General features: G+C 57.5%; 2 protein-coding genes and 1 non-coding gene across 5 annotated transcripts; all 3 read left to right on the top strand.

The window, feature by feature from the left end:
• Positions 1–75: 75 nt before the first annotated feature.
• On the top strand, positions 76–2239 carry CUNH12orf57 (chromosome unknown C12orf57 homolog). Of its 2 annotated transcripts, none has more exons than XM_040979027.1 (3): positions 76–712; positions 949–1038; positions 2017–2239. In XM_040979027.1, the coding sequence occupies exons 1-3, from the start codon at positions 661–663 to the stop codon at positions 2166–2168; spliced, it is 294 nt and encodes a 97-aa protein (XP_040834961.1). In that variant the 5' UTR covers positions 76–660; the 3' UTR covers positions 2169–2239. The 2 variants fall into 2 exon arrangements, with proteins under 2 accessions (XP_040834961.1, XP_040834960.1); XM_040979026.1 differs by having other exon boundaries at positions 357–712; positions 949–1125.
• LOC121155606 lies at positions 352–413 on the top strand. Its single transcript, XR_005883684.1, has one exon. It is a non-coding gene; the product is annotated as a U7 small nuclear RNA (small nuclear RNA).
• A 695-nt stretch (positions 2240–2934) lies between the features above and the next one.
• On the top strand, positions 2935–20011 carry PTPN6 (protein tyrosine phosphatase non-receptor type 6). 2 transcript variants are annotated; one of them, XM_040978825.1, is made up of 15 exons: positions 2935–2973; positions 9640–9762; positions 10002–10196; positions 12195–12384; positions 12528–12644; positions 12740–12853; positions 12931–13027; positions 13324–13403; positions 13576–13725; positions 16929–17060; positions 17193–17347; positions 18776–18843; positions 18965–19116; positions 19214–19305; positions 19601–20011. In XM_040978825.1, exons 1-15 carry the CDS (start codon positions 2960–2962, stop codon positions 19713–19715), a joined length of 1794 nt encoding a protein of 597 aa, XP_040834759.1. In that variant the 5' UTR covers positions 2935–2959; the 3' UTR covers positions 19716–20011. The 2 variants fall into 2 exon arrangements, with proteins under 2 accessions (XP_040834759.1, XP_040834760.1); XM_040978826.1 differs by lacking the exon at positions 2935–2973 and adding an exon at positions 9353–9538.
• The last annotated feature ends 3379 nt before the right edge of the window (positions 20012–23390 follow it).

Below are 23390 nucleotides of genomic sequence, written 5' to 3' on the forward strand. Positions count from 1 at the left end.
GTAGCCATCGCCCACTACCACGAAAAACCATTTTAGAGCAGTGCGAGGGCCGGGGCTTTGAAGACTGCGAATCCCTGTGTTCGTTAATAACAAAAAAGGCTGTGACGGGCAGTTTTCTCAGCCAATGAGCACCGATCTCATCTGCATAGGCTCGTATCCACCGTCCCTAAACTCTTAAAGATGAATCATTTTACACGTTCTTAAGAATACTCCTCGTTTCTGCTGAGAATTAATGCACAGTGTGGCCTACCTATTAGTGGATGGAAGACAGAAACCGCTTTTCTGAGCTCACCCTCACTAACAGTGGAGTTCAAGTGTTTCCCGCGATCGCCTCCCTGCGTGCGGCCGTAACAGTGTTACAGCTCTTTTCGAATTTGTCTAGTAGGCTTTCCGCTCTGTGCTGGAAAGCCCCTCACATGAGCGTTTTTAACGACAGATTCTGCGTTTAGTGCGGTTAGTTCTGTAAAGCCCTGGCCCTTGTTTGCTGGGGCCATCGGGCTGTCCGCTCTCCCCGAGCGGGAGGTCCTGGCTGTGCCGGCTTCCGGCTCCGGCTGGCGCTTCCTCCCTTCCCTCCCTCCTCTCCCCGTCTGCCCTCGGGAAGCTGGCTCCTTCCTGCGCAGCCCTTCCGTGCTGCCTGTTCGCTCGGGTCTTGCGGCAGTGATGGCGACCGCCTCGGCTCAGCCCGCGGCCCTGAGCGCGGAGCAGGCCAAGGGTGAGCGGCGTGCTGGTCACCGCGTGGGCGGCGGAGCATGCGGGGCGGCAGGCAGGGCTCCATCCTCAGGGCAGCGGGGACGGGGAACGCGGGGTGCCGGCTTTCGAGGTTCTGAGTGACTGGCGGGGGACGTTGGTTTCGGTGCATTAATTGTCTGTGTCGCTCCTGCCTGCGCCCCGTCGCCTGTCCCCGGAACGCCCTCCCACGGCCACCCCCGGCTGGCCTCTGCCGTCCAGTGGTCTTGGCCGAGGTGATTCAGGCTTTCTCAGCCCCGGAGAACGCGGTGCGCATGGACGAGGCTCGAGACAACGCATGCAACGACATGGGCAAAATGCTGCAATTCGTTCTGCCGGTGGCCACGCAGATCCAGCAGGAGGTCATCAAAGCCTACGGTTTTAGCTGCGACGGGGAAGGTGGGTCCAGGAGAGGGCGTGCACGGAGGGTAGGGCAGGGTGGCCCTTGAGCCGCCGTAGTTCTCGCCCACCACAGGACGGCAGCCACCATCTGGCTGGCAACCCTGGCCCTCAGAACCCGGGTCTGCCCTCATCTTGTGCTGGCGATGCCCTGTTACACTAGCATTGCATGCGCTGACGAGGTGCCGATCCCAAGGCACCAGCACCTGGAGGCCATCCGCTTGAACCAGGAAGTGGTTTGGTTTTGCTGCCTTGTGAGGCTGCTCCAGCTGCCTGAGGGTGCAAGGACTTGGGCCTCTTGCACCTGTGGGGGATACCCAGGTGGTCTCACTTCTGCCCAGATCAGCTACTGCCCTTGGGGTCATTTGGGGAGTGGCTCATTGGATGATCTGTCTTCCCCACCACCATCAGCCTAGAACTCTTCTTTCAAATCCATTGTTAAAGACTAGGAACAGGAGCTGGGGCTGTGGCCGAGTGGGCAAAGCTGTCACCTGCAGCGCTGGCATTCCATATGGGCTTTGGTTCCAGTCCTGGTTGCTTCATTTCCCTCCCATCCGGCTCTCTGCTAACGCGCCTGGGAAAGCAGCAGAAAATGGCTCAAGTGGTCGGGCCCTTGTACCCATGGGGGAGTCCCAGAGGAATGTCCCAGCTTCACCTCTGGCTGTTGCAGCCATCTGGGAAGTGAATAGCGGCTGGAAGATTTCTAACTTTGCCTTTCAAATAAAATAAATCCTTTAATGATCAATAATAACACCGCAGAAATAAGCCATGTAGAATTAAGGTGCACATGTGGCACATCTGGCCTGAAGGGAGCAGCCAGTAACTTAAGCTCAGGCTAACTCCCCCATTCAGCCATCTTAGGCCTGTGGGTGACTTGCCACTCTCTCGTAGGTGTCCTCAAGTTTGCTCGCTTGGTCAAGTCCTACGAAGCACAAGACCCTGAGATCGCCAGCCTGTCGGGCAAGCTGAAGGCTCTGTTCCTGCCGCCCATGACGCTCCCGCCACATGGGCCGGCAGCTGGGGGCAGCGTGGCTGCCTCCTGAGTGCTGGCCCTGGCCTGGACCGTGGCTGGGGCAGGCATGTACCAGAGGACAATAAATGCCCCGGTGACTTGGCCTGTCTCAGTCCTTTGTGGTTCTAACCGTGTTCGCCCAATGCCCAGATGCCTTCCAGTAGGCCCTGTCCCCCATTCAGCTGCTTCTTGTACTTCCTTGGACGTGACCAGCGAAGGAAGGCCTCAGCCTCCTCCCTTACCCCTTCTGCACCCCCAGCTCCACCCCTCACCCCGGCCCTCTAGGTGAACAGCTGCCATCTGGGCAGCTCCCTTCGCGGCCTTGGGTGGGTGGGCCTGCACGGCTGGGGCCCCTCTCTCTGAAGATTCCAAGCCCTCAGGCCCTCTAAGCTTGTCTTGTTGGTAGGGGTTGGCTAGATCAGGGTTACTTCCTGGTCTTCGCCCCTCCCCGCCCTCCTACCGCTCTCAGCTGGAGCTCCAGGTGGAGCTGCAGGTGGCTCCTCCCCTCCCTAGGGAAGGAGGCCGGCCCGGCAGGCAGCCCTGCTCTAGGTGGCTGGCGGCGGCAACGCGGGGGGTGAAAAGCAGGATGCTGTGGGCGGTCTCGGGCCAGCCCCGCCCGCCCTCTCCTTTACCCAGAGACCATCAGCAGGAGTTTGTCCCTGCGCGTGCCATTGGCCTGGCTGGGCGGGGTGGATCAAAGAGGAAGCGGCTGGGTGGAAGCCTTACTTCTCACCTGACCTGGGCTGCCGGTGCACCGGGGTGCTCTGGCCCGGCCCCGCCCCCTAGAGCTATCTGCCCGTGACTCCCCCATCCTCCTGGGAAATGCTGTCCCGCGGGTAAGTCCTCTGGGTGCCACGGTCTCCTGGTAGTGTGGGAGGGAGGGACTGTTGCCGCTCAGGGAGAAGGTGGCCTGTATTTGCTGGCGCCCTGTACCTCCTGCTGCCCTACCCCTGAGTTTTTGAGCACTTGGGTCCTGACACTTGGGTGTTTGTTCTCCCCATTGCGTTTCTGCCTGCAGCTTCGGATCTGCTGCCTGAGCTCTGTCCCCCTTGGCCAGTGCACATTATGTGGAACATGAGAGCAAAATTCCTGTTTCCAGTTTCACCCTTGGTTTCCCAACGTCTGGCCCAGGTTCCACCTGCTTCCCCCGGCTGCAGCATCATACATCCAACCAGCACGGGCTGTTTAAGATGCCAGTAATCCTGGAGTGAACAAAATGGACCCAACACCTGCTCCCAGCCCCGTCTAGAGGATGACTTCAAGTCCTCAGACGTGTTGGGCATGTGCGAGCTAGTGATTGGGGCGGCTGTTGCCAGCTGGAGGAGTCAGGGAGGCCTTCCTGGAGAGGTGACATTTGAGCTGAGATCTGGGGAATGAGGAGGAACCAGCTACGTGGTGACGAAATCCTTGGTGTGGGGACAGACATGAAAAGGCCAGTGGAAGGGCAGTGGGGAAAGTCAGTGAAGAGGAGGCAGGACCGCACAGAATGACAAGGTTCCAACTGGGATGTTGTAAGTGCGAGTCTGCTTAGAAAGTTCTGGTGAGTTTGTGGGCTGCTTGGCCGCCGACTCGTACCAACTTCTGTTTTTCACCCTCTCTTGTACTTTCCTTCTGCCCACCCTGTCTTCTCCCAACCCCCTGCACAGAGAATCCCCCTGTCATTCACAAGTGAGATTAATATATATATATATATATATATACATAAGATGTATTTTAATTGGAAAGACAGATTTACAGAGAGGAGGAGAGTTGGAGAGGAAGATCTTTCATCTGCTGGTTCACTCCCCAGTTGGCCACAATGGCCAGAGCTGAGCTGATTCAAAGCCAGGAGCTTGGAGCTTCTTCCAGATCTCCTGTGTGGGTGCAAGGTCCCAAGGCTTTGGACCATCCTCTACTGCTTTCCCAGGTTGCAAGCAGGGAGCTGGAAGGGAAGTCGGGCAGCTGGATCATGAACTAGCACCCATATGGGATCCTGACACATGCAAGGTGAGGACTTTAGCCTCTAGGCAACTGTGTTGGACTCAGCTCCCTGCCCCAATATTTTAAAAATTTATTTTCTTTATTTAAAAAGCAAAGAGAGGGGTTGGAACTGTGGCACAACCAGTTAAGCCATGGCCTGGGATGCTGGGCACTGGTCTGAATCTGGGTAGAGACAGACGGAGAGTTCTCATTTTCTGAGTCATTCAAGCTAGGCCTTCTGAATGGGCTGCAGGGCCCTGAGAAGTTGAACCATCACTTACTGCTTCCCATTCCAGCGTGTCCTTCCGGAGGAAGCTGAGTCAGCATCCGAGCCAGGACTCAACTCAGGCACGCTACCTCCTAGCTGTGGGTGTTCCCAGCGGCATCACAATCCCTGTTCTTGACGTCCACCTGCCAGGTTCCTCCCGAGGCCTGTGCTTCCCTGATCACGTTCCTCCCAGTGGCCTGGTGATTCTATCCTAGATTCTCCTCCAGGCCACGGAAGACCCTGTCGCTGGGTCCCAGTCTCCAGCAGCCCTGCGGAGCAGCTGCACCAGAGGAAACAGATTGGAACCCTCCGCCTTTGGGGACCTGCCTGCCCTGTCTGTCATGGGCCCCCATTGTGGCGCTGCAGTGGCGTCTGCAGCAGTGTGTTTGGTGGGGTGCTCAGGGTGCAAGCTCCGCTGCCCTGACCTTGGGATGTCTAGCCTCCCACTCACTGGCTAGTGACCTTGGCAAGTTTCTTCATATCTCCGAGTCTTAGTTTCTATTTCTAAAACCAGACTAATAGCATCCGCTGGGAACGAGTGGCCTGAGATGTTCAGCTGTTCCCTGATACTTCGGTCAGGCCTTTGCTCTGGGTAACACCCCTTTCTTGCACCCCTACCATTTGCTCTGGATGCTCATGAGCCTTGTGGAAAATGGCTTTTTAAATTCAAGTAACTACAACTAGAAAACTAGAGGGAGAGCCCGGGCTCTCAAATGGCTCCCTCTTCCTGAACACCGTTCAGGGTCAGCAGGGCCCCCTTCATTCTGCTGTACCCCAAGGGCTAGGCCCCAGCCCCCTTGTCCCTGGGGGAGGGCCTGTAGGCAGAACCGAGGCAACCTTGAAGCCATCTCTACATTACTTCTACCATATGGTACCATGCTATACTTCCTTGCTAGGGAATAATGACAAGAAAACTTGTAAGTGTCCTGTGTAGACACTTTTTCTTTCCTTTTGAACAATATTGATGTTATTTTATTTTAATTGGAAAGTCAGATTTACAGAGAGAAGGAGAAACAGAGAGAAATATCTTCTGTTTGCCAGTTCACTCCCGAAGTGGCTGCAAAGGTTGGAGCTGAGCCATTCTGAAGCCAGGAGCCAGGAGCTTCTTCTGGGTCTCCCACGTGGGTGCAGGGTCCCAAGGCTTTGGGCCTTCCTTGACTGCTTTCCCAGGCCACAGGCAGGGAGCTGGATGGGAAGTGGAACAGCCGGGATACAAACAGGCACCCATGTGGGATCCTGACACATGCAAGGCAAGGACTTTAGTAGCCTTTAGGCTACTGCTCCAGGCCCCATTACAGGCATTTGGGAGTGCACAAATGGATGAAGGATCTCTTTCTGCCTGTCTTTCAAATACAAGGAAAAGAAATAAGATTTTAAAATACATTTGGGGCAGGGTGTCTGCTAACAGGAAGTTGTCATTGGATTCACAGCTGGGACCCCAGCCAGGTTCCAAGCAAGGTCCTGGGCAGCGTTGTTACTGTGCGGGTCTGCCCTGAGCCTGAGTGTTGAGTGGAGGGACACGGTGTGCGGATGCAGGGGCCCTGAGCATCTGCCACTTACCACCAGCTTCTTACAGGAGTATTTGAGGGCTGTGGTTTCATTTTTAATTTTTGTATTTATAAAGGGGGAACAAATTCCATATATTTTTGCTTTTATTTGCCTGCTTCCCAAGGGAATATTTTTCTCCTCTGAATGGTCAGGCTACCTACTTCTGCAACCCACAGCCTTTCGTGCCCTGAAGAGGGAGGGACTGGGGCTGTGGCACAGTGTTTACCTGTGGCGCCAGATGCCCTGTCACCAAGTACTGGTTCTAACCCTGGCAGCCCCACTTCCCATCCAGCTCCCGGCTCGTGGCCTGGGAAAGCAGTCGAAGATGGTCCAAAGCCTTGGGACCCTGCACCAGTGTAGGAGACCTGGAAGAAACTCCTGGCTCCTAGCTTCTGATCAGCTCAGTTCCAGCTGTTGCGATCACTTGGGGAGTGAATCATCGGATGGAAGCTCTTCCTCTCTGTCCTCCTCTCTGTATATCTGACTTTGCAATAAAAATAAATGTATTTTTTTTAAGATAAATACATCTTGACTTTAAAAAAGCAAACGAGTTCTGTCTGACATCACAGGAACTCAAAAAAATGGCAGAAAAAATGGCTGTATATCAAAGCCCCAAGGAAAGTATAATTTTCTGTGACAACTTCTACTTTGTGGTTTTTAGAAACATCAATTACCAAAGCACACCCTCCCAATAATTTTCCTCTTTTTAAATTAATTTTTAAATGGGTTGTGAGGCTGAGATAGATGGCAGACTGAGGAGCTCACCCGTGCTGGTCTGTTCCCCATTTGCCTGGAATTGGATTTGGACCTCTGAGGCAGATGGCAGGGAGCCACCTGCACTGCTGCCCGCTGCCCGCTGGGGTCTGCGTGGGCAGGTAGCTACAATGCAGGCATTATCTCCTGGGGACCGACATCTTAACCATTAGACCCAGTGCCTGTCCCTCTCTTGAATTTCTGAAAACTTCCATGTTCTCTCTGGTGTCTTGGGGAGTCTGGGCTGAGGCTGTGATGGGAAGGTCATTTGTATGCAGGTGCACTGTCAGCTCCGTAGGCACCAGCCACCATGCTGTGACTGACTTTCTTGTCAAAGGACAGTGGGGACAGTGTCTTTTCTCCGTGTCCTGTGGCCCAACAGCCTTCAGGGAGTTTCTGTTCTCCCGTGGGTCTGGGGTTTCCCAGTGTCTGTTTGACTGGCTGCCACTAGGGAATATGAACCCTGGAAAGAGATGGTCCCGGGGCTGGGGTACCTGGAAAGTGGGGAGGGGCGGGATGTGTGAGCCCACTTCTGAAACTGGGCGGTCGGGATCACACCTGTGTGTGGGCGTTTGACTCAGACAAGCCCGTGTGTGGATGGATGTGGTGGATGCATCGCATGGGGTGTGACTGTGTATGTGTGTGCATGTGTACATATGTGCGTGTATAGGAGAGTGGGGGTATTGTGGGAACAGTCAGGAACCGTGCTTGTGGACAGGACTGTGGTGTCTGATGCCCTGGTCCACAGGGCACAGGCTCCTGTGCCAGGAGTGGTACTGAATGCTGTGGACCTCCTGGGGAGAGCCAGGCTTGCACCTGCTGTCCCCCTCCCTCCGCACAAGAGGGAGCTCCTGGGGATTCCAGCTGATAAACAGACCCTGCAGTTTCCCCAGGGCATCTAGGAGGAGGAAAGCAATAAAGGAGGAAAAGCCTTTATTTTTTTTTTTTCAAAAAGAAGTTATATTTGATATTTACAAACAATAAAAATACTTTTCCTGGGGAAGTTAAACTTTTGGATTTTAGTATGTTATTTGTTTTTCTTTTCTAAAAAAAGTTTTATTTAGTTGAAATGCAGAGTAAGAGAAGGAGAGTGAGAGACAGAGAGCGGGGTCTGATCTTTCATCTGCTGGCCCACCTTCTAGATGACTGCAATGGCTGGGGCTGGGTTAGACTGAGGCTAGAAGCTGGATCTCCCACGTGGTTGTAGGGGCCGAAGCAGTTGGGCTATATTCTGTTGCTTCCCCAAGCCATTGGCAGGGAGCTGGATTGGAAGTGGAGCAGCCTTGACTCAAATTGGCGTCCATATGGGATGCTGTTGCTGTACCTTCATCCGCTTTGCCACAGCGCCCACATCTTTTCCTTATTTTTTGAGGTATAGCTTATTTACAATGCATCATCAATGTTAAGCATGTGGCCTGAATGCTTTATCTATACACACTCATGGAGATGTAGAGCATTCCTAGCACGAGCGAAAGTTTCCAGAAAATTGCCATATCCCGTCAAGTTACAAATATTTATTTATTGTTAAAGTTAGGTATTGATTTGTGAGAGACTGAAATACAGTTCCCATCTGCTGGTTCACTCCCCACAAACCTGAAATGGATGGGCGACAGCAGAACCAGGAGTTGGGACCTCCATCCAGCTCTCCTGTCGTGGGTGGCAGCACCCAGCCACTGCTGCCCTCACCTGGTTGCCTCCCAGGTAGTAGGGTCCTATTGTCAGGAGCTGGGCTAGGACATGAGCAGGTTCAAGGTAGCGGTCAGGAGCTGGGCTGGGATGTGTCCACTAGGTCATCATCTTTGACAAAGGAGAAGCGTGCTCCCTCCTTTCCTTGTCCCCCTTCACCTAGGTCCCTTCACCGTCCAAGGCAGTGCAGAGGTCTGGGGGCAGGAAGGAGAAAAGACCCCAGTCTGTTCAATCTGTTTGACTGGGCAGGGGTCACTTTGTCCATCCCTGTGTTGCAAGGGTGTCTTCAGGTGTGGGAAGGAGGGGAGAGCACCCTTCCCTCTTGGGGACACCTTCTGCCGTCTCCCTGGACCAGGGCCTGCTCAGCCTCTGTTCTTAGAAGCCCTGAAGCCTAGGGTGTGGGCGTGCTCACCCCTGGCTTAGGAAGCAGCCGGTCAGGGTTTGAGTCCTGGTAGGGAGGGCACTGGCACTTTACCAACTGGGTGACCTAAGCCGTTCTTTCCACTCCCAGCCTGCAAACAAGAGCTCTGGTGAGTAGCAACCGGCCAAGTCTCGCAGAGGACAGCACTGCAGGGCATCTGCCGTTCAAGAGGGTCCCAGGACGGACAGCTCACACTGTCCCAGGCAGCCTTAGTGTGGCGCAGGGAGGCTGTGTAGAAGCTGCCAGTAGAGGAGGAAGAGGAGGAAGCATGGGATGGGGGAGGAGGAGGAGGAGACTGGCAGGAGGGAGTGTGGCATGGGGTCCTTGTAGACTCAGGTGCATGAAGCAAAATGCTTGCCTCCCATGTCCCAGGCACGCCCAAACCCTCAGTTGTCACAGATCGGCAGTGCCAGGCCCCAGCCTCTGGTGGCAGCCCTGTGGGAAGTGGGCCCCGCCCCCACCCCACTGTCTCCCCACTACCCCCTCCGCCCCACTCTTCTGCTTTGGGCAAAATGAGAAGTGAGTTCCCTCCAGGGGTCGGCCGCGCCCCTTCCTGTCTCCGCCCTGCTGGCTGTCCCAGGCCAGTACAGTGGCAGTTCCAGGCGGCCCCAGAACCGACCTGTGGGGTGGGTGGTGAGGTGGCCTGGGCACTCGCAGGGAGCCTTGTGTGAGCCTTAGCCCCAGAACGCACCTCCAGCAGCCCTCGTGAGGCTGCCCACCCTCCTCCCCGTGCCCTTGCTCTTCCGGGAGCCCCCAGGATGGTGAGGTAAGGGCTGAAGCCTTGGTGGGGGTGGACGGGCCAGGGAGCCCTTGGTGGTGACGGAGGGACCCGGGGACCTCTCCTCACTGTCCTGTCTGGCCTTCCAGGTGGTTCCACCGTGATCTTAGTGGACTGGACGCTGAGACCCTGCTCAAGGGCCGAGGCGTCCATGGGAGTTTCCTGGCACGGCCCAGTCGCAAGAACCAGGGCGACTTCTCCCTGTCCGTCAGGTGGGTGGCCTTCCCACCCAACCTGGCCCCCAGACCCGCCTTCCTGGCTCCCCTGCCAGCCACGCTGCCTGCCCTGGTTGCATCCATGTCTTGTCTGCATCCTTGTGAGGTCCCCAGAGTCCCCCAGTACCCCTCACCGGCCCAACACCCTACTCCTATGCCGGCCACTTCCCTCCCAAACTTAGGAACTCGGTCAGCCCCACCAGGCTCCTCACTCACTACGGCTGGTTGCTCCACAGGGTGGGGGACCAGGTGACCCACATTCGAATTCAGAACTCAGGGGATTTCTACGATCTGTATGGAGGGGAGAAGTTTGCCACGCTAACGGAGCTGGTGGAGTACTACACACAGCAGCAGGGAGTCCTGCAAGACCGAGATGGCACCATCATCCACCTCAAGTACCCGCTCAACTGCTCCGACCCCACGAGTGAGAGGTGAGGCCCCTGCACCTCCAGCCTCTCCTGTATCCCCCCGCTAGTTCCAATGCACAGCTCTGGCCTTTTCTCCCTGTGTCTCCCAGGAAGCCACAGATGGAGGCCTTGTTTCACTCAGGGTCCTCCTAGTGGCGGCCGGGCCTGTTGTTAGAAAGCTTTCCTTCTGTGGGCCTGAATAGGCCTGGACACCCCACCCCCCTCACACACACACACACACACACACACACACTGTCAGGGTTGTGTGCTATGTAAAAACAGCCTTCACACCAGCCAGTGCCAGAGATGATGGTTTGCAGGTGCAGTGGGGTCCCAGATGGAGAAGTCCAGCACTCTGCCAGGTGCAGGGGGCTGCTCAAGGCCATCCTCTCTCCTTGGCTGTGCAGAGCAGAAGGGGCTCCCAAGAACTGAGTTTTGCCTTCCCTTGTCATCTCCCTGGAGCAGGACAAGGTGTGAGGGCTGGGGTGCTCGGACTTGCCCTGGGGTGCACACACAGGACCTTGTGAAAGGCAGCAGGGTCCCTCTGCGTGTTTTGTTTATGAACCTTCAGTCCTTCTGGGGTGCAGGCCTCTGAACTTGGCATCAGGACTGTTGCCCAAAGGACTGATTCAAACTTGATAGTGGACAGGGCTGAGTGGACAGGAAGCCGTGGAGAGCGGCTGCCCTGCTTGCCCTCGTGGCCGTCCTCCCTCAGCATTTTCTTGGTCACCTGCAGCAGCACGCCTGAGAGGGAGGGAGGAGGGATTCCTGCTCTCAGGGGCCCTTGAACCACTCTTGTTCCCGGGTCAGGATAGGGTAGTCAGAGCTTGGGGTGGCTCTGGATGGGGAGGTGAGAGCTCAGTTGCTCCTGGGCAGGAATTGAGGGTCTAGGTTCCTGAGGCTTGTGAATGAGGACTCAGGACAGGGCAGGGCTGGGGTGCGGGGTCAGGGGTCGGGAGGCCTGGGTCTCACCCCTGACCCTGGAGGACTCTGGGAAGAAGCTCGGCCTGCAGACTTCTGCCTCTGCCCCTTCTTTGGCCTCCACTTCCGGCATTTGCATTTGTCCCCTCGTAGGCTACCTCCCTGCCTGTGGTCAGCCTCACATTTGCATGGGGACTTCCTCATCCTGGTGCTTAGGGAAGGGGGTTCGCCCCCTCCCCACTGCTTTGGGGGTGCCCCCTGTGCTGTCCCCTGGAGTGGTGGTCGGGGAAGGGGTAGCTCGGGGGACTCCTGGCTAGGGGATGGAGGGGCTCCAGCAGGGGTGTCTAGCCGGAGCCTCCCCTGGGCCAGGAAGGTAGGGGGTAGACACGAGGCCAGCCCCTCCTTCCTCCCCCCATCCCTGCGGTTGGAAAATGCCCCCCTCCTCCTGCTGCCGGCTGAGGGAACCTCACTTCTCACTCTCTCCCCAGAAGGAGTTTGTGTTTTTTTTCCATCACGTGGTTTCCTGTGGGGCCGGGCATCGCGGGGCTATGGTTTCCTCTTGGGAAGGGGGTATACTTTGGGGAAAGGTCTTAGTTCTGTTTTCTGCTCTTCTGCCTCCCTTTTTGGTGACATCATCCCACCCACCTGGAGCCCTCTTAAACCATCCTGTGCCTGCCCACTCCCCGACCCCCTGGGGCAGTTCTCCCTGTGAGCGCCCCGTTCCCCGGCTCCCTGTGGGCCGCAGTGGTTTTTTTGTTTTGTTTTGTTTATTTATTTATTTATTTATTTATTTGTCTCTAATGTCTTTGGGTTCTCGTTGTGGCCCAAATCCTGCCTGCCTCACCTCTATCCTCAAAGCTCTCAGATGGGCTCTGGGTTCAACACCCGCTCAGAGCCTGGTTAGGCTGCCTTTTGTCCGTACGAGGTTCCGGGCCCGTGTATGATGGCACGGCCCCAGCTTCTTTGTGCCATGGGGTCACAGCTGCTTTTCATGTGAGAGCCATGGACCTCGGTGCACTGGCCTTGTGAAGGGCGGTATGATGCCCAGGGAGCTCACTGCTGTGGCCTGGGTCTCAGCTTCATGGTTGCCGTTTCCTCCAGGTGGTACCATGGCCACATGTCTGGAGCACAGGCGGAGACCCTGCTGCAGGCCAAGGGCGAACCCTGGACGTTTCTCGTGCGTGAAAGCCTCAGCCAGCCTGGAGATTTTGTGCTGTCGGTGCTCAGCGACCAGCCCAAGGCTGGCCCGGGCTCACCGCTCAGGGTCACGCACATCAAGGTCATGTGTGAGGTAGGCAAGCAGGCAGGCAAGTTGGGAGGAGACCTACTGTGGGGCTCCCATGTGTGCCCAAAGTGCGGGTGGCAGGGAGGGCCTGCTGGGGCTCAGGGCCGAGGCTTGGGGGTGTTGGCATGGCTTTCCTTGGTGCCCCGCAGAGTGGACGCTACACGGTAGGCGGGGCTGAGACCTTCGACAGTCTTACGGACCTGGTGGAGCACTTTAAGAAAACGGGCATCGAGGAGGCCTCCGGGGCATTTGTCTACCTGAGGCAGGTGAGAAAGTGGGCCTGGCCACTTCCCGCCTTCCCCTGAGCCACTCGCCTGTGACCATGGGAACGTCTGACTGCCCACCCTTCTTGACCCTCCAGCCATACTACGCCACGCGGGTGAACGCAGCTGACATTGAGAACCGTGTTTTGGAGCTAAATAAGAAGCAGGAGTCGGAGGACTCAGCCAAGGCCGGCTTTTGGGAGGAGTTTGAGGTGCGCTACCACGGGGCTGTGCGGGGCAGCATGTGGGGTTCTGGCTGGTGCTCACGTCCCCCCTTCTTGCCCCATAGAGCCTGCAGAAGCAGGAGGTGAAGAACTTGCATCAGCGGCTGGAAGGGCAGCGGCCAGAGAACAAGAGCAAGAACCGTTATAAGAACATCCTTCCCTGTGAGCTTCCAAGCTGGCCAGGCCCCACGCTGGCTCAGGCTCCTTCCTCACCCTGCCCTCCCCTTTCCTCCAGGAAGCTGCCCCCCCATAAAATCTTGACCTCCTCCTGCCCCCACATAGAAGGTCACCTACCCAAGTCCCAGCCAACAGGCAGACTACCGCTAGGTCCTCACTGAATTGCTTCTCTGAACCCTCTACCCCACTGCCCCACACAGACCCCACTGCAGAATGACTGGGCTGTTAGTGTGCCCGGGGTCTGACCCTGGCCACCTTGCCTTCCCTCTGCCCACTCCCAGTTGACCACAGCCGGGTGATCCTGCAGGGCCGCGACAGCAACATCCCTGGATCTGACTACATCAATGCCAACTACATCAAGGTCAGCAGGCCTGGCCCCGGGGGAAGACTGGCTGGGCTCCTAGCTGTTCTTGGGGACCCCTGAGATGTCAAGGCCAAGCTGATGCTTGCTACCATGGGTGGCTGAGTGTGGCGGAGGTGCCAGGGTCGTCCCCAACCAATTGGCTCATGGCCCTGCTGCTGCTGGCTTCCAGAATCAGCTGCTAAGCCCCGATGAGAACACTAAGACCTACATCGCCAGCCAGGGCTGTCTGGAGGCCACGGTCAACGACTTCTGGCAAATGGTGTGGCAGGAGAACAGCCAGGTCATCGTCATGACCACCCGGGAGGTGGAGAAGGGCCGGGTAAGGCAGCACCCGCCTCCCCAGGCCCCGCCATTCGCCATCGTGACTCTGAACAAGTATCAGGGCAAAAGGGATCTGAGCGGGCTTGCTGGCTTGTTTGAGGGTTTATTTCTCGGAAAGGCAGACTTGCAGAGAGTTTCATGCTCCGTATGGCCACAATGGCTGGCACTGGGCCAGACAAAAGCCAGGGGCCACAAGCTTCTTCTGGGTCTCCCATGTGGATGCAGGGGCCCAAGAACTTCAGCTGTGCTCTGCTGCTTTCCCAGGCATCTTATTCTTATTTTTAAAAAATATTAATTTTTTTATTGGAAAGGCATTTTTGAGAGGAGGAGAGACACAGAGAGATCTTCCATCTGTTGATTCACTCCCCAATGGCCACAATAGCTAGGGCTGAGCCAAACTAAAACCAGAAGACAGGAGCTACTTCCAGGTCTCCCACGTGGGTGCAGGATCCCAGGGACTTAGACCATCCTCCACTGCCTTCCTGGTCCATAAGCAGAGAGCTGAATCAGAAGTGGAGCAGCTAGGGCCTGGGCTGTAGCTAAAGTCCCCACCTTGAATGTGCTGGGATCTCATATGGGCGCCGGTTCTAATCCCGGCAGCTCTACTTTCCATCCAGCTCCCTGCTTGTGGCTTGGGAAAGCATTCGAGGATGGCCCAAAGCCTTGGACACTTCACCACATGGGAGACCTGGAGGATAGGCTCAGCTCTGGCCGTTGCGGCAGCTTGGGGAGTGAATCATCCGGTGGAAGATCTTCCTCTCTGTCTCTCCTCCTCTCTGTATATATCTGACTTTGCAATAAAAAAAAAAAATCTTTAAAAAAGAAAAAAGAAATGACACAAACCACCAACTGGTGATGCCAGTACCACAGTGTAGAGGATTAGTGTGCTGTGCCACTGTGCCAGCCCCATCTCAGGCACCTCATCAGGGAGCTGGCTTGGAAGTGGACTAGCTGGGACTTGAACCAGCACAGATGGAAATGCAGACATTGCAGATGGTGGCTTTACTAGCTATACCACACTGCGGACCCTGAGGACAAGGGTTTAGCCCTTCTTGGGATAACTAAAGGCAAGAGAAAATGTCTTGTCTACACACCAGGACTCCCAGGGGCTTGTTTTCAACATCTGGGTCTCTTGAACTCTAGTCCCAGGGCTACTGATTTATTTACTTGAGAGGGAGGGGGAGAGTGAGTGAGTGATGGAGAGATTAGTATATCCATCTGCTGCTTTTCTTCCCAAATGCCTGCAATAGCAAAGACTAGACCAGGCCAAAGCAGGAACCAGGAACCCTGCGCAGGTCTCCCCTGCGGCTGGCAGGAGGACAGCTGCTCCTGGGCCATCCTCTGCTGCCTTCCCAGGCACATTAGCAGGAAGCTGAGCCCGAAGCAGGATAGCCAGGGCCTGAACTGCAGACCTGGGATGGGGTTTGGTCATCCCAAGCGGTGATGTGATCCACAGCATCACTGTGCCCACCCCAGGTGTTAGGGACGTCCTTCTCTGTTGCTGTGTTTGGGGGTCCGCTGCCCAGTCCTCCTTTCTTCCCCAGGCCCCTCTTGCTCTGGCTCAGAAAGCCCCTGGTGGGCCTAGGGCTGCAACTCTGTAGCTAAATTTTCACCTTGCAAGTATCAGGATCCCACTTGGGTGTCTGTTGTGGATGGCTGTTGTGGGTGTCTGTTGTGTCCCGGCTGTTCCACTTCCCATCCAGCTCCTTGCTTGTGGCCTGGGAGAGCAGCAGAGGACCGCCCAAAGCCTTGGGACCCTGCACCCGCGTGAGAGACCTGGAGGAAGCTCCTGGCCTCTGATCGGCTCAGCTGTGGCCGATGTGGCCCTCTGGGGAGCGAACCAGCAAAAAGATTTTTCTGTTTCTTTCTCTCTGTAAATCAAACTTACTTGATTTGATTTTCTCCCCAAATGGCTGCAGTGGTTAAAGCTTTAGTATTTATTGCCTTGGCAATAAATAGTAAAAGGAAAGTCCCCTGGCGTCTCCCTTACCTGTGGGCTCTCCTTCCCCCACACCCCTGTCCTGCAGGCCAAGTGCTCCTGTCTGAAGTGCCAGGCAGACCCCTGGGGCCTCCTTCTCTGGCGCGCCTCCAGGGGCTCTCAGCTGCCTTCTCTGTGGGCTCTCTGTCTGAGGCCTGGCAGTCGGGGCACTGGTGCCCGGGAATGCCCACTATCTCCCAGGTTTTTGAAGCTTTGCCCAAACTCACTTGCTTCTAGGAAGTGACTTTCTCTCTTCCCTAATTTTGAAGACCTAGCTCAGGTGCCACCTCCTCTGTGAAGCTGCCCTGATAGACTCTAGAACCCAGAAAATTAACCCCTTCTTTAGCTGTGCTCCAAGCTCATTCTATTTTCCCTGCTCCTTGTTTAATAAACGATTTATTATTATTATTATTGGAAAGGCAGATACACAGAGAGAAGGAGATATGGAGAGGAAGATCTTCTATCCTCTGGTTCACTCTCCAAGCTGCTGCAACAGCTGGAGCTAAGTTGATCTGAAGCCTGGAGCCAGGAGCCAGGAGGTTGTTCTGGGTCTCCAATTTGGTGCTTTGGGCCATCCTTGACTTCTTTCCCAGGCAGCAGTAAAGGAATTTTGAAGGGAAGTGGAGCAGCTGGGACAAAAACCAGCGCCCATATGGGATTCTGGCGGTTGCAAGGCTAGGATGTAGTCACTAGGCCATTGCCCCCCCCTTTTATTATTATTTTTATTTGAAAAGCAGAGTTACAGAGACACAAGGAAACAGAGAGAAGTCTTCCATATCCTGCTTTGCTCCCCAAATGGCTGTAGTGGTTGGAGCTTGGAGCCAAGAACTTCCTCCAGTGTTCCATGTGGGTGCAGGGTCCCAAGGCTTGGGCCTCCACTGCTTTCCCAGGCCACAATCAGGGAGTTGGAAGGGAAGTAGAGGAACCAGGACCTGAACTGGTACTCTTAAGTGATGCCAGCGCCGCAGGTGGAGGATTAGCCTGTTATGCCAGGTGCTGCCTCCCTCCTCCCTTGAGCCTTGGGGCACAGGGCACAGGCAGTGCCTCGGTGTGTCTTGGATGTGGAGCGTGTGTTGCTGTTGAGTGATGGGAAGGCTAAGCTGCTGCTCAGGCCTCATTGCATGCTGCTGGTAGAGCCCAGGTCACATGCGCGGCTGCCTGACTGAGCACTCCAGACATCATCCCACCTCTGGCTTCATTCCCCGCATTCCTTCCCTTTTCAGAACAAATGCGTCCCTTACTGGCCGGAAGTGGGGACTCAGCGCGTTTATGGACTCTACTCTGTGACCAACTGCAGGGAGCACGACACGGCCGAGTACAAGCTCCGCACCCTACAGGTCTCCCCGCTGGACAACGTGAGTGACCCCAGCCCTGGCCACGCCCAGAGCCCCTCCCTGGAACCTGCGCTCTTGTCCTGGCCGGGCAGGATGCTGTCGGAGGGTGTGCAGGGTGAGAGCAGGAGGTGCTGAGCCGAGTCTTCACTCCAGGGGGACTTGGTTCGGGAAATCTGGCACTACCAGTACCTGAGTTGGCCTGACCATGGAGTCCCCAGCGAGCCTGGGGGTGTCCTCAGCTTCCTGGACCAGATCAACCAGCGGCAGGAGAGCTTGCCCCACGCGGGGCCCATCATCGTGCACTGCAGGTGAGGAGAGCGACAAGGACAGTAGCTAGCAGGTGACTGCCACTCACCATGCCCTGCTCCGTTGTCAGCACCTGGCCTGTCAGCTCTTTCTGTGCCTTTCCCAGACACCCGGGCTCCTCTGGGTTTGGCTCCACCCTCAGCCAGGGACAGCCACCTGCCAGGTTGCCAGCTTGCTCATCTGTGGAGGGGCTGGCCTGGCGGTCACTGCTTACTGAGGTCCTAGGTCGCTCACCGTAGTCCTTCCAGGGCCTTCTCTGCACCCAGCACCTTCCATCTAGGGTCAGTGTGGAGCTAGGCTTTTGCATTGCTCTCCTTCTCTCTCTCCCTCCCCCAGTCAGCATCCCCATCTTGGCCTGCACAGGAGAGTGTGGGATGTGTGATGTCTTTTGGGAAGGGTGCATGCACCCTTAGCTCCTCTGGGGTTCAAGGTCAGGAGACAGATGGGGTCAGTGGAGGAAGGTAGGGGTGCTGGGGCCTGGGGCACACGGAGAGTGGGGCTGACAGTGGGTGCAGGTCTCAGATAGAGGCCTCCTGTTTCCACTTGGTGCCTCCCAGTCCCAGCTGTGTGGTCCTGGGCAAAAGACTGAGCTTGTCTGATCTCAGACTCTACATCTGTGTGCTCAGAATTATCGGCGAGGCTGTCACTAGAATACACTTCACCCTTGCGTAATGGGAGCTGTTGGCACTTCCATAATCCACACTGACGTCAGGAAGGGAACAGGGCAGCCGGAAATGGACCCTTCCCTTCCCGCTCCCTCTTTGTGACGCCAGGCCCTAAGGACTCCAGAAATGCTCCTCCTCTGTGGCATCTCTGTGTGTGTGTGCGTGCATGGCATCCACAGGTGCCCTGGTGCTGTGGCTCGGTCCGTCCCCGAGAGCTCTCCTCTGCAGGGGCCCCTCCCTTGCTCACCACACACTCACTCTCACACATTCATATACGTCTTGAAATCCCCAAGGCCTTAATTTAGATGTTGCAGGAAGGAAGTGGGTGAGGGGGGGTTATTTTTGACAATCTGGGTTTTAAATTAGACATCAAGACTTGGGGCACTGCCATGACGGGCACAGACCTTGGCTGTGAGAGTGCTGGCAGAGGGAGGAGAGAAGGGAGACTCCCTCCTGGGTTGACAGTGGCACCCTGAACCCTGCCGTCTCAAGGAAATGAAGCTCTTTGCAAAGAAACCCCAAGGCAGGGAAGGAGGACCCCTGAGCCTGGCTGGGGTCCTGGGTCTTGCAGGGTGTGTGAGGGAGTCAGGAGTTGGAACAGGAAGTGGAGGGAGGGGTGTTGAGGTGGCGGTGTGTCTGCCCAGCCCTTGGCAGATGCACTGGCCCTTGCTTGTCCAGTGACTGGGTCGCACGAGGCTGAAACGAGCTGCCTCTGTAGCGAGGGTTCTTGGGCTCTGACAGATGGGCGCTGGGTTCTCTCCGCAGCGCAGGCATCGGCCGGACAGGCACCATCATTGTCATTGACATGCTCATGGAAAGCATCTCCACCAAGGGTGAGTGTTCCCTGGGGGTGCCAGGGTGGAGTGGGGAACGGGACCCCCAAGCCAAGCCCCATCCTGGCTTGTACCACTGCCATGGCCTAAGGTGGGCCTGCCGCCTGTTGCCCCTGTCCAGGGCTGGACTGTGACATCGACATCCAGAAGACTATCCAGATGGTGCGGGCCCAGCGGTCAGGCATGGTGCAGACCGAGGCACAGTACAAGTTCATCTATGTGGCCATTGCTCAGTATATTGAAACCACCAAGAAGAAGCTGGAAGTCATGCAGGTATGTGCAAGAACAGGGTCTGGGAAGGCCACAGTGGAGAGGGGACACCTCTAGTCCCACTGGGGACCACCATCCTCCCACTATGCTCTGTCTGCAGTCCCAGAAGGGCCAGGAGTCAGAGTATGGGAACATCACGTACCCTCCAGCTCTGAAGAATGCCCATGCCAAGGCTGTCCGCACATCCTCCCGGTGAGTGACCCCCGGCTGCCACCTCCCACCCTTGACCCTGTTCTCCTGGCCAGCCAGAACCTTTTCTTTCTGGAGAGGAAAAGCGTTGCAGTTGGGGAGGTCTGGGTTCAAGTTCAAGTTCTGCTCTTACTACCGCCATTTATAAGCCTTTACCCAATTGGGTGGGCCAGTGGAGGGGTGACCAGCTGCCCTCCCCATCCTGTCTGCCTCCTGCCCACTTGGGAGATGCGCTGGCCCCTTCCCTCTGCCCAGCCTTCACCACCAGCCAGCCCGCACCTGCCCTCCTGTCCTGCAGGCACAAGGAGGACGTGTATGAGAACCTGCAGAGCAAGAACAAGAAGGAGGACAAAGTGAAGAAGCAGCGGTCAGCCGACAAGGAGAAGGGCAAGGGTTCCCTCAAGAGGAAGTGAGCTGGGCGCTGGCCAAGGAGGCTGTGGGAGGCCCGGCTGCTTCCACCAGCATCCCCTGGATGGCTACCAGCTGCTGGCGGACCCAGGATCCCTCATCCTCTTACTCCCTTATCTGTGCAGCTTCTAGTGGGGGACTGACCCTAGCCGCCCAGTCTAGGAGCCCCCGTTGGGTTGTAATGTAAATGGCCACACCCCACATCCCTCCCCGCACCCCATCACTGTGTATATAGCCCAGCCACGCCCCAGGCAGAGCCAGCCCTTCTACTTCTGTAAATAAAACCTTTTGGATCACTGTGCGCCTTGTTTGCCGGGTGAGGGAGTGACTGGGCTGGAGGTGGGCAGGGGGACATGGTGGGACTGCCTCCAGGCACACACAGACCTGGTTCTGGCTTCTGCTGCACCCAGGAGAGTGGCCGTAGGCATGGTGTCTCTGCCTCTGTTCAGCAGGCAGAATGGAGCATGGCCAGAACAGGCTATCAGGAACACGAGGGGCAATGGATGGTGGTAACCATGGCAACAAGAATCCTGGCCACATGGGCTGTGTTCAGGGACTGTTTATGAGATAACACTTTTTGTTTTTTTGTTTTTTTTGAAGATTTATTCATTTGAGAGGCAGAGTGACAAAGAGAAAAATCTTCCATTTGCTGAGTCATTCCCCAAATGCCTCAAACAGCTGGGGCTGAGCCAGGCCGGAGCCAAGAAACTCCATTCAGGATGTGTGTGTGTTTGTGTGTGTGTGTGTGTGTGTGTGTGTGTTAGGATATTGAGTACCAGGGCTGGCACTGGTTGCTCCCAGGTGTAGCAGCAGGGAGCTGGATGGGAAGCAGAATAGCTTGGATTCGAACTGGTGCCTTAAACAGGATGCCAGTATTGCAAGCAGTGACTTCATGTCTCATTGAGCAGCTCACTCCCCAAATGCCCACAACAGGAACAGCTGATCCTGGCTGAAGTCGGAGCCTGGAACGGGTCTTGCATGTGGGTGGCAGGCCGGATGACTTGGGCTGCCTCTCAGGAAGCTACAATCCCACACGCAGTGAGTGGGTCTTGAGTCCAGGCACTGCAGGTTGGGTCTGGCCCCAGAACCTGCTGCTGCAGCTACAGCTGGGGCCAGAGGGCCCACTCCTAGACCCAACCATCCAGCACGTTCTCACCGGCCAGGAAGTCGGGCTGGGCCGGTGCTGGGTAGCCAGCAGCACCGCATAGGGGGCTCCAGCAGGCAGAAGCAGGTTTATCTTGCTGTCCCATACCCTTCCACAACCTCCCCAGTTTGGGAGTCCCTTTCCACAGACAAAGCCAGTGTCCTGGGAGGTGGGATGGGGGTGGACCCAGAAGAAACGCCCCAGAAACTGAGCATTTAGGCTGCACCCAGAGCACACAGCCATTCGGCCAACCCTTGCTCAGGATCCATTGTGTCCGGGTACTGGGGCTCGTTAGGGCTGGGGCCCGCCAGCGTGCCTTGGGGAGGCTGGCCAGGAGCCCACAAACATAAAATAATTGCGGACAGGTATGAATTGGGACGCAAACAAAGGGGAGGGAGCGAGCGCAGGGAGCCTAGGGATTGAGCAACACAATAGCTCCCCGGAGCTGCGGCCCTCCCGGGGGTGGCGGGGTGGGTGGGGCAATCACCTGTCGCCTCGGGGCCCCTCTCCCAGCAACGCCCTTCTCTATCCCAGCCCAAGCAAGCGGCACAAAAGAAAGGCAGGTTCCACCCCTCTAACCGCCCTCGGGCTAACCGCCTTTGGCTGGGGACTTGAGTCCACCGTGGGTGCCGCGAGGTGAGGTGGGGTCGCCAGCGGCTGTCCGCAGAGCAAGGCCGCTGCGCCCGGGGCAGCTGCCCATGGCTGCGGGGGCACCTCGGGCTTGGGCAGGCTGGCAGGACCTCCGACCCGCGCGCTGGGAACCGGGAGGCGCCGGGCCCGGGCCTGCCTGCAGGCCTGCCCATCGGTCCGTCGGTCTGTCCGCGTTCTCGCCACCGGCCTGGCGTCTCTTTCTCTCTAGGCATACGCAACATAGGCTGGGCACTGGGCAGGGACCCAGTCGTAGCACCGCCAAGCTGACCCCTCGCCGACCTCGCTGACCCCGGGGACCTCCGGCTGTGGGCAGGATCCGAGGCGGCCCAGCTAGGCCCTGGGGTGGGCGGCCGGGAGTGGCTGTGGGGGGGCGCAGGGACAGCCCCTCCCTTTGTTCGTCTGCGGACAGGGTGGGAGTCAGGAGGCAGGTGAGCGAGGAGCGGGCGGCCTGGAGCAGGTAGGGGGAGGCCTGGCGGGGAGTGGGGCCGGGAGGCGGCGGGCGCTGGCAGGGAAGGGGTTAAGGCGGTGGGGGGGCAGCCTATGGCAGGAGGACACACCTGTGCGCTGGGCGGCGGCGGGCGGGGCCCAGGTGAGGAGCGGCGGGCGGAGGAGGAAGGAGGAAGAGCGGCGGCCAGTGCGCGCTCGAGGCCGTGCCGTGCGGGCCTGGACGCCCCCTCCTCTGCTCCGCACTGCCTCGGTGAGGGGCAGGTGGGCCTGGGCACAGGTAAAGGCCTCCCCCCTTAGGCGCGCGGGCCTGGGGCCGAGCTCGCGGATGCACCGGGCAGTGTGTGCGTGTGTGTCGGTGGGGTCTGGGGGAGCAGGCGCAGCTAGTGGAGGGTGGGGATGGCGGCGAAGGAGCTCCCCGCTGCAGGAAAGCAGCAGCGGGCGGGCCAGGGGGCTGCTGAAGGCCTGCTGGGCCCTTGGCCGGTGGCGCTGGTGGTGGGCAGCCAGGGGCGCACCCGGAAGTGTCCCCAGGGACGCGGGCGGCGGGGGGATGGGAGACTCCGGGATCCGCAGCGACGCAGCCGCCCCCGCCGCAGCAAGGGCATGGGGCCGCCCGAGCTGGAGGTGGGTAGGCTGGGTGGGGGCCCTCGTCTTACCCAGCAGTGTTTGGGTGCTGGATGGGAGTCTCTAATACTGCCGGGTAATGATGGAGGCCCCTGGCCCCGTGTCAGCGACAGACATGGCCTCAGGCCCTCCGCGGCCCCGTCGAACCCCTGCCCCAGCAGCTCTCCCCCGACGCGGAACCCCCCTTGTCCTTGGGCTCAGGGTGCTGCGTAAAGGGGGCGGGGTAGGTTGGCAGGCTGCCCTTGGAAGGGACACAATGGCCTGCAACCCTCCTTTCCCCCCACCTGGTTGTGATCTGTCATCCCGTGGATTCCCAGCTCCAGGCGACCTTGCGCTTGGGGTTGGCTTCTGTATTCTCAGGAGGCCCCCAGCTGGCGTGCGACCCGGGTCCCTGCGGCGACTGGGCAGCACCGGCCTGGAGCTCCGGCTGGCCGGCTCTGGGTCCATCTTCCAGCACAGTGTTGGATGGTCTGATTGGAAAGCTCCTAACACTGTCTGGTAAAGATGGCCCCCGGGTCGGGTCTCTTCGGCAGTGACCTTCAGGGAGGCGCGAAGACCACGGAGGCCTCCTGCCCAGCCACCTCTGACCTTTACCCCTCTGGCTGCGTGGTGTGACTCACTGGGAAAAGGGGAACAATGGGAAGGAGACAAAATGGCTGCCTCTGGAGCCGCAGCAAGATTTGGAGACATACTTGCTGGTTCCCCAGGCGTGTCTGCTGCTTCCCAACCTCGGAAACGGGAGAGAAATAAAGCGTGAACAGGAACATGAGACAGATGGGCTTGCTTGCTCTTTGTTGAGCGCGGAGGGGGGGCCGCT

The sequence above is a fragment of the Ochotona curzoniae genome, unplaced genomic scaffold, assembly GCF_017591425.1.
Source record: "Ochotona curzoniae isolate NIBS_2020 unplaced genomic scaffold, NIBS_Ocur_1.0 contig_2927, whole genome shotgun sequence".
NCBI lineage: Eukaryota > Metazoa > Chordata > Mammalia > Lagomorpha > Ochotonidae > Ochotona > Ochotona curzoniae.

What these genes read in the sequence shown, in the direction of transcription:
- CUNH12orf57 (XM_040979026.1), top strand. Translation starts at nt 661, where the DNA reads ATGGCGACCGCCTCGGCTCAGCCCGCGGCCCTGAGCGCGGAGCAGGCC. An exon ending in GAGCGCGGAGCAGGCCAAGG is followed by an intron (nt 713 to 948) that starts GTGAGCGGCGTG and finishes TCTGCCGTCCAG; the next exon opens with TGGTCTTGGCCGAGGTGATT. An exon ending in TTTTAGCTGCGACGGGGAAG is followed by an intron (nt 1,126 to 2,016) that starts GTGGGTCCAGGA and finishes ACTCTCTCGTAG; the next exon opens with GTGTCCTCAAGTTTGCTCGC.
- PTPN6 (XM_040978825.1), top strand. An exon ending in TCCGACCCCACGAGTGAGAG is followed by an intron (nt 10,197 to 12,194) that starts GTGAGGCCCCTG and finishes CGTTTCCTCCAG; the next exon opens with GTGGTACCATGGCCACATGT. An exon ending in AGAAGCTGGAAGTCATGCAG is followed by an intron (nt 19,117 to 19,213) that starts GTATGTGCAAGA and finishes CTCTGTCTGCAG; the next exon opens with TCCCAGAAGGGCCAGGAGTC.